This window comes from Melanaphis sacchari, unplaced genomic scaffold (genome assembly GCF_002803265.2).
Source record: "Melanaphis sacchari strain LSU unplaced genomic scaffold, SCAv2.0 Contig11_pilon_pilon, whole genome shotgun sequence".
In the NCBI taxonomy this organism is placed as follows: Eukaryota; Metazoa; Arthropoda; class Insecta; order Hemiptera; family Aphididae; genus Melanaphis; species Melanaphis sacchari.
In genome coordinates this window covers 289,200-301,759 of record NW_020270469.1, presented here as the reverse complement: position 1 = coordinate 301,759, position 12,560 = coordinate 289,200, and the positions used below count along the sequence as shown (strand labels likewise).

General features: G+C 32.0%; 1 protein-coding gene across 1 annotated transcript; it reads right to left on the bottom strand.

Annotated features, from left to right (window-relative positions):
- Window positions 1–506: 506 nt before the first annotated feature.
- LOC112604384 (protein spaetzle 4) lies at window positions 507–11,172 on the bottom strand. Its single transcript, XM_025353405.1, has 5 exons — window positions 10,961–11,172; window positions 7,342–7,487; window positions 2,756–3,298; window positions 1,826–1,948; window positions 507–954 (listed from the first exon to the last, which is right to left on the bottom strand). The coding sequence occupies exons 1-5, from the start codon at window positions 10,988–10,990 to the stop codon at window positions 678–680; spliced, it is 1,119 nt and encodes a 372-aa protein (XP_025209190.1). The 5' UTR covers window positions 10,991–11,172; the 3' UTR covers window positions 507–677.
- Between the last annotated feature and the right edge of the window lie 1,388 nt (window positions 11,173–12,560).

Here is a 12,560-nt window from a genome sequence, read left to right as displayed (position 1 = left end):
ACATACAATAATGTTATACATACGTCCTACATCCATAATATTGTATACCTACTACAAGTTATTAGGGCTTAAAATATGAAGTTATCGTCAAAAATGTCATTAATACGATTGTCGATATCGAGTATTATGTTTAAAAATGTTCGGAAGAATGGGCACGGTTAATCGCAAACACGGATAATCGAGGTTCTACTGTATATGCATAAAATATGATAATAATTAAAAATATATATTGTATGATTAATAATGACAAAAAGAAACGAAATCAAATTCGTGGTTAGGTTAGGTTGATTTCACTGTATATAGGTACTCGATTTTAGTTGTTTTAATATTATAATCAAAAATTATCTATTAGTTATAGTTAGGTAGCAAGTCACGTCAATCATTTAATATAAACTGATAAATAATTCAACGAACGTACCTACGTTTTTATCGAAATTTCATGATTTCAAACTGATTGCCATATATGGGGATGCACGGTATACGACCTTTCAAATAACTCATCGATCTACAAGAGTCGCGCAAAGGACTTTTTGGTTTTTTTTTTTTTTTTTGCCCAACGCTATGTTATAAATGAAACGCGGACACAAATAATACCATCAAAGGAGAGAGAGGGAGGGAGAAAAGACTATACACGGCCATGTCATAATAATACAATATCGTGTAAAGAAAAGTAAAAGTTAAGAGTTCAACGGATTTTGGAACCACGTGTCGAGGTCGTTGCTGTTGCCGTGGCCGCTGGTACTGTCGTCGCCGTCGGTGCGTGGACTGCGGGACGTGATCCTCAGGTCGTTCGGCAGATCGTAGCAACGACACACGCAGCACGACGGGAACCTGAACCAGTCGGAGAATATTCCGCGGCAGTCGTTGGACGGGTCGTAGGCGAGCAGCCTGTGCAGGCGGTACTGCTGTTCGCACCGGCAGCCCTGGCGACAGAACATCTGCTTGTTCTCGAACCTGCGCAACACAATATCATATCATCGGTTGGTTAGACGTGTGGACATAACATAATAAAATTGTATTTTATTTTTATGATACGTAAGTTTTATGACTATATTTTAGATTCGACGACCGCACAAAAATGACCAAAGTGATGTGATCCACGCCGCCAACGGTGGGATATATATCACTATGCTTTCAATGTATCAACTAGCTTCTAACGCGTAAAAAAGAATGTTCGCCACGATGGTCACTACTATTTTTTTTTTAAATATATTTATAAATATATAGAGCGTTGCAAAATGAGTTTTTTTTTTTAAAACAAGGGCGCTACTTTTTTTTACTTCAAAAAGTAGACATTTTTATTCTTACCAATTGAATGGACATAAATTATTTCCCGTTTATATAAGTAGTTACCAACACATTTTGACGTTTCCGACAAGATATAAGGAAACTAAAAACTCATTAAACTATTTCCCTATAAACTAAAATAAAAATAATTTAATTTCGCTATTAGTAACAAAATGTATGCTTTTTTTACGAAAAATGAAGTGTTAACACAATAAAATAAAGTAAAACAGTACGCTCTAGGTAGATACCAATATCACTATAAAAAAAGTAGCACGGCACTTCCATAACTACTATTAAAGTTTTTTTAAACATTCGATTATGTTCTTTAGCAAGGCATTAAGCAGTAACCTATTATGCCAGATCCCATCATTCTAAAAATTTAATTTTCTTTAAAATTTAGAATTATATTAAATGCTTCAAATTATACATTTGATAATTACATTGGTTTTGATAAACATAAGAATTTACCAGAAATATCTTCTCTATGAATCATCTTGCATATATATATTATAAAATATTGACTAAACGCAATACTCACGTGCATCGTTCCCAGTGGACGTACTGCTCGAACGGATAGAGATTGAGCAACGCGAGCACTTCGCCACGAGTGTTGTTCGCCCAGAATGGCGCGACTACTTCTTCCTTTACAGGGCAAGCGTTACTACAACATTAAAGTATGGTTCCACGTAATTGTAAAGGATATATTATAATAGTATTATTATTGTATCATCATTCAAAGGTAAATATGCGTTCAGCAAAAAACGCTGAGTTTGCTCATTATTGATTGAGTTTTTGTTTTAAAACAAATCAAATTTCATATAATAGCGTAATCGTATCATAGTTATTAAATTAAAATTCCAGAAAAATTCTAAATTCAGGAATCGAAAATAATATACTACGTAGTACGTACTTATATTTCTTTTGTTTGGGCATATTCCTAAGCACATCACAAAAATACACTACACATACTCAGTACCGGATCTAGGGGAAGGCAATCCGGAGCACGTGCCCCAGGCGCTACTCATAAAGGGGCGCCAATTAAATTTCTAATTATACAATAAGTAAAAAAATAAAATAATGTTATTGATATAAAAGGGCACAAATTTCATATTTTTCCCCAGGTTAAAAAAATGTTAAATCCGGCACTGCACATACTACTGCAACAGTATACTAAGTATATACTACTAAACCTCCTATACTTATAGCATTATTTTCCAAAACGAATTAACTCGTTTTACAGTAATATTTAATATGATTTTTATTGTTGGATTAACAGAGGGTTGGAATTCGAAGTTGAAATATAATACACCGCTATAATTTTAAACTTTAAAATATAAATTGACGACATAAAGAATGTACTTATTACTATATTTGTATATTATGTTTGTAATTTGTATCACCACGCGGATTGATTTCACGTCATAGTAATCGATTTTTTTTTAACCATATAAATATATAGGGTACTCACATGCCTTTTGATTTCTGAGTGTTGTCCGTGCCACCGTCGGTCGACTCCTGGAAGAATCCCGGTTGCTCCTGCACCTGGTCGGTGCGCTGGGTTGACGCTATCGGATCGGTGGTGGTTTCGAATTGCAATTGGTCGTCCACGGTAACGTCGTCCACAGTACCGTCTCCCACGTCTTCCGGAACGGCCGTCGTCGTAGGCGGCATGGTGTCGGCCACGGGGGCGGCAGTAACGTTCAACGGTCGGGCGGTGGAGGTCGTAGTCGTGGTCGCGGTGGTAGTGGTGGTGGAGGAGGTCGTCGTCGTGGTAGAGCTGCTACTGTTACTAGCCGAAGCGTTGCCGGCGGAAATCCCTGAAATTGGCGCCGGCGGCGACGGTTGTGTGTCGTAGCGGTTTAACGACGACTCTTCCCGGCGTCGGTTCCAGACACCTCCTTCGATGTCGTTGGAGTCCATGTCAGCGCGTAACACCGATATGTGTCGCTGTTCGCCGTACATGCGTTTCATCAAACCGTGATTCTCGAAAACGAACCGTCGGACTGCGTGCCTATACATGAATATATAATACGAAATTCAATCAATAATACAACGATCACGATGGAAAAACGAGTAAATCATATAATATAGGTAGAAAATCATATAATATTATATAATAACAGGTGATCCACTTAACGTAAAAAATGTTAAAAAAACGTAAAATGTTTTTGAAAATATTTTTGGTGAAAGGTGTAGTAAACATACATTACATTTTTCGAGAAATACCATGATTTTCTGTTAAGAGTAAAAAAAAATAGTTTTGAGCGGAACATTCCCGATTTAATTTAAGACATCTCCCTTCAAAAATATGCTGTGAACACAACAAATACATACTACATGTGGCCAAATTTAAGGTTGGAGAAATGGAGAATGAAATTATGCATTTCCTAGAAAGATAAAGGTTTTGAAATCAAGTTTGTAGTGTGATAGTTGGAGAAAGATTCAACACCCAGCGTTCAATATAAATCTTATAGTATTATACGATTCCAAAATAAACAAATGCCTGTAATTTATTAAATAAATAATTATATGCAGTGAAATGGAATAAAATTCTTTATGTTTAAGTTGGCACTCGGCATAATAGACCAACAAATTTCGTGTTCGCCATCATAATATAGTTTCTTATAAATTGTGAATTATAATGTTTTTTCATACAACGCCCATAGATATACTCCGACTATAAATTACAAAGTAAAAAAAGCTATAGCATAATTATACCCATCTATAATAGACAATAGTGTACTTTTAATAGTTTAAAATCTAAAAAAAAAAATTTTAGATGATTCTATACCTAACCTCACCATCAGGATATAAAATTTTATAAAACTGTATGCAAACAATCTCGGGAAGTAATTTTTGCGCACTTTAAATAATTGTAATATTGTATTTAAGTTAACATCACAGAACGTAAAAGTCAAAATATGCATTAGCAATGAAATTATAATCCTTTAATTTTTAATTATTAAAGACATAAATAAAAACAATTATTGATCATGGGCCTTAAAAATGTTGACCCTTAATAAATGACTATGTATCTCTATCAGTGGTTTTAATGCTGTTTTTCAAGGTCAAGCGTAACGTCACGTATAGTTTTAAACGCAGTAGCTTTGCTACAATAGTCAATAACGATTAACGGCCTATTGTTCGGATCACAACCGGATAAAACGTGATTAAGATAAAGAAATAAACTATAATAGCAATCGTCTGTCGCAAATCAATGTCTGAAATCGTAAAGTGTGTCGATAGTTTAATAACCATCCCCGGGCTATGATATTGTAAAACACTAAAATGTATAATGTTATGTTTAATATTCTAGTTATTATAATATGATGTACGAATATAACGTAATAACATAAATGGTACATACAATATTTAATATTATAGTTAAACTAAATGTACGGTGTACCGTGTACCTGAGCCCCGTGGTTATACATATTTTAAATTCTGAACAGTAGGTACATGGTTTTTTCAATAATGTGATGTGTTTTTTAAACATTTTTTTGCTATTGTGCAGATAATCTTTGACTATCAAAGTGATTTTTGGTAATCTAGTTGCCAGTTGGTACTTAAAAGGACTAAACCTTTAAAATTCTTAGTTATTTTGATAATAGTCGAAAAAAATAATTCAAAAAAATTAACAAGTCGGAAATTTGTACGCAAAACCAGTTTTCAACAAAATCAATATTTTTTTGTAACTCAAAAATGAATATAACTGTTTTAATTACAATAGTTAAAGTTTAAGTATTTAATTCAAGGTTTCTGAAAAGTTATCATACAATTGAACCATAAAAGTCTCAAAAATACCTGTGCACTTTTTTTTTTTTTTAGAGGCATTTCATTTCAAGTTTGCATTTTAGCGAAATTGGATATTTAACCGAGTTTAGAAACTATGAATCTATTCATACAATTCTACAGTATTGAAATAAAAATTACGTTTACCAGCAAACAGGTTATACATTATTAAATTTATATAATACTATTATAAATTATAATATTATAATAATTACTGATGAAGTGATGACAATGTAAATATCTAATAAAATATTCTTAGAATTTTAGGCTGACAGACTATCCCCGTTCAAAATCATTTTCATATGATATCCAGGTATTATTGAATTATTTAGACTACATCAGATTACATTCAGATCTTCTTTTAGGTACAACGATCTCTTTAATGATGAGATACACTTTAAATTTACTAGAAATAAGATCCAGTACTTCGGGTTTTTTAAGCTAATTTAATAAATTAAAAGTTTATAACTATCAACAATTTATAATATATATGATATACCTATATAGTCATAGAACTTATACTGATATACGTTAAGTAGCACATCAATAAATTACATCGATAATTTTATCTTGTAAATTCAGAGTGGAGCGATGAATGCATTATAATTTAACCGTGCGTTTATTTTTTATGCCCGTCATCACTTTTTGGTGCAGTAAAAATACTTATATTTTCAATTCTATAAGGGTGGCTTTTAGTATCAATAATTTCAATTTAGTTAGTACTTTTTTGTTGATGGGGGAAGGGAAGGGGTTTTCAGAATCAAAATATTCTAAGAACTTTTCCAAATAACAAAGAATAATAAATAAATAAAGTTTTATGAAAACGAACAATTTTACGCAAAATAGAATTTCGACAAAATCGATTTTGTTTTTTTAGCGTAGGTAAATAAAAATTAAATAACCGTAGATACTTGAAATTTAAACCAAATCATATAGAAAATGATACCCAGTTGAGACGATATATCTGCAACTTCTATTTCTAAGAATATATTTTTATAGTTAATTTACAAATTTATAAATAAATATTCAATTTCGACAAAATTAGAACCTCAAATTTGAAAAAATAATTGTAAATATGTGTATTTTCAATATTTTTAGAATACTGTAAGACTTGCGATCTACAAAACTTGTATTATATTTGTAAAGTTTAGCATACTAATGAAAAATGTCATGAATTCTTAGCTAAAAAATAATTTGTAAGTGTTTATAATTTTGACAAATTAATTTATGAAACTTTGAAATTACCATAGGTACCTACATTTTAATATTATATGAGGAACTTTAAATTTTACATCTTTGAGATTTTTAACCAAGTATCGGCTATTTATAAAAAGAAAGCTTAATTTTAAAATGTCTTAAATTTTTAATGGCTCAAAAAATAAGCTAAAAAATAAAATACATTATAATTAACGTTGTTATCTGGTTTTAATATAACACAAGTCTATGGTTTTTCTTAATTAACAAATCATCATCACATGACCATAGACAAATTGTGTATAGATGTCAATTATTTGAATTATTATATTAATTCAACACGTTTATTAAATAATAATTCATCACTAATATTTGGGGATTTTTTTGTAAGTTTCAAGTTTTAATAAATTATACATATATATTTAAGGCATTCAAAATCTGCACCTACTGATTATGTATTGCTATAATAAAAATGAATAATCATCACTTAGGAGTTATTACACAATGATAATTGATCAATCATTATATAAAGTATAAACATATAAATTACTATATAGTATATAAAAGGTATATCAAACTAAAAAATATTAAATTAAATCATTATCAATGTGTTGATAAATTATAACCTCCTTTAGTAATATTTTATTTACAAAATCATATAACAACACAAATTGATTGACCTTGACCTAAAGAAAAATTCAGAAATATTTGTGATACATGAAAATACTCTAGTTTTCCTTGAAAAGACTTAAATTATAAAAACTACAGGTATACTTTCACCGTGTCCCTAGAATATACGTCTTATCAGATCCCGAACATATACAAATAACATCACCGTTTAAATCTAGAACTTTCACTCGCTCGTGTCATATTAGACATACTTTCACCTACATTTATGTGTGTGTTACATAAATCATGACAAACAATATAATGGGCAATTTTTTTTTCATTCACAACAAATGACCTACGTCTATCCTACGTATATTTTTGGGTAACAATGGGGTTTTTGCTTTCTAATTATTTAGTCATTGAGACTTTGATGTCTCAAATAATACTACAATATATTACCACGGGTACGTCGATCCAGGTACCATGCACCATGATTGAGTGTTAAAATCACATGGCAAATCAGGAAATTTAGTTCTTGCATTGCGATACGGTTTCGTGCAAGTGCTATAACCGTCGTAACCGTAACCATTGAGCTCCAACGGCAGCTGAAACAAACAATATATTATGTTTTAGAAACAATTATATAATTGTTTTGTAAATACAATTTACCCAAAATTGAAACCAGTATTTAACATTTTCTTAGGAAAATTTCTACGCAATATTGAAATTTGAGAAAAGTATGACCTGCTTTATGTGTTATATAGGAGCGGTATGTCGGGCAGAAGAAAGGAGCCGTGAAAGTTAAGCGTTGGCATTGGAAACTGTGCCATGTGGCGGCTGACGGTGATTTTTATTGTGCACACAATGTCAAGGTGCCTCAACATTGCAAGGATGAATTACGATTATTTTTTTCGTCTAATGAAACATAATAATGTATACACTAAACAACTATATAATATGCGTATATCATACATTATGTAGAGTGTGGACAATGGCTATCAGATACCTATTTTAGTTACGGTTCCCCGGTATCGAAAATAAAATGATCAGATTTCTAATTAACGTCTTCACCAAAAATTATTTATTCATACGCAAAAACGACACCGAAAATTTTCGTATACATAAATATTAAATTAAACACAATAAATATGTATAATATTATTACAACCATTCGTGAAACAGTCAAAGACCTCCTCCAGTGGTGTCTTTATTTCACAAGGACGAATGAATTATTAATTCATGTACAGGTGCAGTACATCGCGCGTTCACGCTGTAAAGTGTGTTGTGCAGCAGTGTAATAATAATATATGGAAACAATATTGTAATATGAGTACAAGCCGCTAGTTTCGCAATAAATTCGCGAATTCGACGACCTCTACGCGGGCAATAATGGACGTTATTTTATTTTTTAACCACCAATCTGGTCTGACCACTTTAAGCGCATTCTACGTCACGTTTTTTATATATATATATATACACGGGTCTTTCGGGTTTTGCTCAAGAAGATCGCACTCGATATGGGACTGCAGTGGTTGTGACTTAAGTTTTGTTTTTTCCAAGTAATTACTATTTCAATACATTTCTACAATTATATTTTTTTACAACTTTACCTATGTTGAGAAAGAGAAATATATACAAACGACGTTTACAACGTAATGTATTTAGGCGTATCCGTTTGGTTTGCAATTATTAAGCTAATAAAGTAATAAGTAATATATATTACAGTCTATAATGAGTAATGACCAACCAGTTCCGCCAATCGATTTATCGCGACAAATGACGATTAACTAATGTGATATATAGGTACACCGGAAACTCGGCAAGAACACTATAGTATCCTAAAGAGTTAAAATATAACACTGGATCCAGAATAGATAATAATATGATGATATATCAACCAATGACAGCCGGGAAGTTACAGAGACTTTTCAAACATGACGTAGGGATATAATAATATTATTATTATATTATAATAATGATAACATAAATATTTGGACGTATACCTATACAGGCTATACGTGTGTTATAAACGTGTGTAAATGAGTAAGAATCCTGCTAAAGTTAGTTTAAATAATTTGTTAAGCCTTTATTAGTTTAGTTAGGTGAACAAGCAATTTGCGAGGCGTATGACAAATAAAAGAAATATTACAATTTTAAATAATAAAGGTAAATGGAACATAATTGTAAAATGTGCACCTTGGGTATACAAATAGACTAGAAGGTGCGCCGAATATGAAATACCTTTTTGTTTTTGCTTCTTTGTATATTATATGGTAATAATCAAAAAAATCAATTTTAATTTTTGAGTAAATTTCAAATATCATTTAAGAGTTAATTTCAATTCGTAGTTAATTAACTTATTAACTAAAATACAAACAATTTAATATTTTATTTTATGTATGTTTAATAAGTTAGATTATAAATATTATTGAGTATTAGTATTATGGAATACCTTATTCCACATAAATTTAAATTTAGGTATATGTTATATGTTAGTTTCAGATTAGAAACAAACATAAAACCATTATTGATTATTTACATAAACAAATGAGAATAAATTTAAGTCCAAATACACTAATAATACATAATTTAAAAAAGACATTATTTGAGTAATGATTATTTTAATAATCATTCTTCTATATAGAATATAAGTTAGTATACCATATTATAATCACCATTAATTATTTTAAAATATAAAATTTAATACAATTTTATGTAATCCTATTAATTCAATAATATCAGCAATATTAAAAGTTGATTTTACAATTTATACATTCTTAATTCTTATCATAATATATTACATTAAAAATCATTTTTAAATTTAATTAAATTTTACAAATCTAAAAAAAAATATGACGTGTAATAACTCATGGCAACAACATAGTGATTATAGTACCAGTCACATAATGTTTAATAAATAATATGCCATATTCGACAGATAGATCAACACGTATATATACTTTACGGAATAGCCTTATATTTTATACTTAACTCAATTCCTTATAAATTTAAGTGTAATAATAAGATTGTTCACGAAGCATATATACGAGTGAATTAGATTCGTTTTAGGAAATTCAATTTTTTTTTTTATTTTATTGGATCGTATATATTGCGATTTTTCTCAATATGTAAAGGTACTAAATCTAATATATAATACAATAATGTATTTTTTATTAACCGTAAATATCAAAATTATCTTTGAGAATAAGATAATATTGACTCGGTCGAGAGCATTGGTCCAGTTTGGTTTAAATATACATTTGACCGCACTGGAAAGGTGAAGCTCCGACCTTCACCCCGCCTTGCCGAGAGCTCTTCCTCTTCCTGCTCCCGAGCACGCGCTTTGTTAAAACCTCGTTTTATAAATTGTTTGCGCGTATTCGGTATTACTATACACACACACATACATCATACAATAATGGTTAAAAAATATTTTATTGAGGCATGATCAAATACGTCATGTATACATGTATACATGCCACAATCTTTAAGAAAGTCTTGTTTTATTTTACGATATACCCAAAATCAGGGTGGTAAACCGGTGCATAAAATATTTTCAGGATGGAGAAAAATACGAAGAATTCGAATGCGCAAGAAAAGCGATTGTATTCATATTGCATCCCCAATACTCTTTAATTTTATCGGGCGTCAGATTCAGGTGAAGTGTGTCCAACGGGACGAGTAGAAAAATAAAATTTTGTTTTAATGCCACCATAGCACATATACTACCTACGCACGTAACGTGTTTGTTGTATTAATGTTACACATTATTCCACTTTAAAATATCTGCGTGTGCACACGTCACACATATTATAAAGTGAACATTTTCGATGAAAGTTTGCTTTAATATTTTTTTTCTCTCGTCGTTGTTCACTCGTCATACGCATCATAATAATTTATAAAAAAAAATTAAATCAAAAACCTCGAAGGGTTGTAAGACTATGAATAACAATTTAATGTTTAATGCCGTTTGATCGTACACCTACGATCGTTATAATCATCGTATTCCCATACATCAGTATCACAATATTATTACTATTATTATTATTATTACACAGTCAATATAGAGAGTACTTACTGCCCAAAGGAATAGTATCTTTAAGTACATGAGTCGTCCACATGCAGTACACTGTAGGGGCGCGCGAGACCACGCACATGGGTTTGACTGAGCTCGGCCGGGTGTCGCACGCGAGACTAACTGACTGGCCGGACAACGGCGGCGGCGGCGATCGCAAAACTGGGTCAGCAGCAGCAGCTCCGTAGCGTGGCATATACCGTTACGTTTAGCCTACTCGGACGGCGTGGCGGCGGTGGAGTGGAAGAAGAAGACCGTACAAGACGAAGAATGAGTCGGAGATCGGTGGTTCCCACGCGCGCGCACCGTCGTCGTCGCCGCCACCGCCGCCGCCGCCATCACGTCGACAGCGCCCGCGCACGTAACACCCGATCGCGTCGCTCACTTTCACCGGCCGCCGTGTGTGTGGATATTAGTGATATTATTATTATTATTTCATGACGTGCCTGCCTGCAAAGCGCATAAAATAATAACAACAATAATGACGATAATGATAATAAATAATTTGAACGCATGTGAGCCATTATTAGGTAAATTATTTTATTGTTGTTTAAAACGACGGCGACGACGATGCGCGCGCAGCAGCGAAGATGAAGTTCGCAGATATCCCGGCGCGATCGAGCGCATTTCCCTTTTTTTTTTTTTCGTTCTTATTGTTCATTATTTATTTCGTATATTATTCGCGCCTCTGCCCCCTCTCCCTCTCAACAATTACAGTAGACGGCAACGTTTGTTGGTTTACGGCGCACGTGCGTATAAAAATCGAATTTGACCAATCTCGGTCAAAACGCGGCGACGACACGGTCGTTTGATTATATTTCAGGTGAATTAATGGGCAAATATTATTTTTATAATGTAGCATACCTACATATTATGATATATTGTCATATATAATATACGCACTAACATAATTCTACAAACACCATTCAGTACAGTGGCTCAAATAACTATTTTTATTTTTTATTTTTGTTCAGCTTAACTATATGAATAAGTGCAATCTCGATTTAACAGTGTGTATATATATATATATATGAATCGGATATTGACGGTTAAATACCCACGTTAAAATCTAGTTAAAAATCATCATCGTTGAGCACTATTGGTTTTCATCCGATACACTAGCGGATGCTTTAAATTTATAATGCGTGCCCATTCAACTACTTATGTCACGTTTAAGTCTCCAACCACGAACGTCGGCTTGGCCGAATTGGCATTCATTCAAATTCATTTATAATTTCATACAACCAATTGCGCTTTAAAAAATAGAATCACTTTACGTTATTACCCACTGTGCAATGGAATATTTCGGCAATATTTCTACAATATTAATTTGTAACTTGTAATGTTACATTTTAAGTGGCATTTACGTAATTGTAATGTGTATGGAACTGCTTATGTCCCGAGAAAGTAACTTCAATTGTAATATGAATACAATGTTTTATATTAACATTCCATACATGTTACCGGTAACATTTCATACAGGTTACTGGTAACATTCCGTGAACGTTACAAGTAATACTCCAAGCACGTTACAAGTAATACTCCATGCACGTTACAAGTAACATGAAATTAATGTTACTAAGTAACATGAAATTAATGTTAC

Coding starts and splice junctions, on each gene's coding strand:
- LOC112604384 (XM_025353405.1), bottom strand. CDS start 10,990: ATGTACTTAAAGATACTATTCCTTTGGGCA. Junction 1,949..2,755: donor ACTCAGAAATCAAAAGGCAT/GTGAGTACCCTA, acceptor TTAATGTTGTAG/TAACGCTTGCCCTGTAAAGG. Junction 955..1,825: donor GTCCACTGGGAACGATGCAC/GTGAGTATTGCG, acceptor TGTGTTGCGCAG/GTTCGAGAACAAGCAGATGT.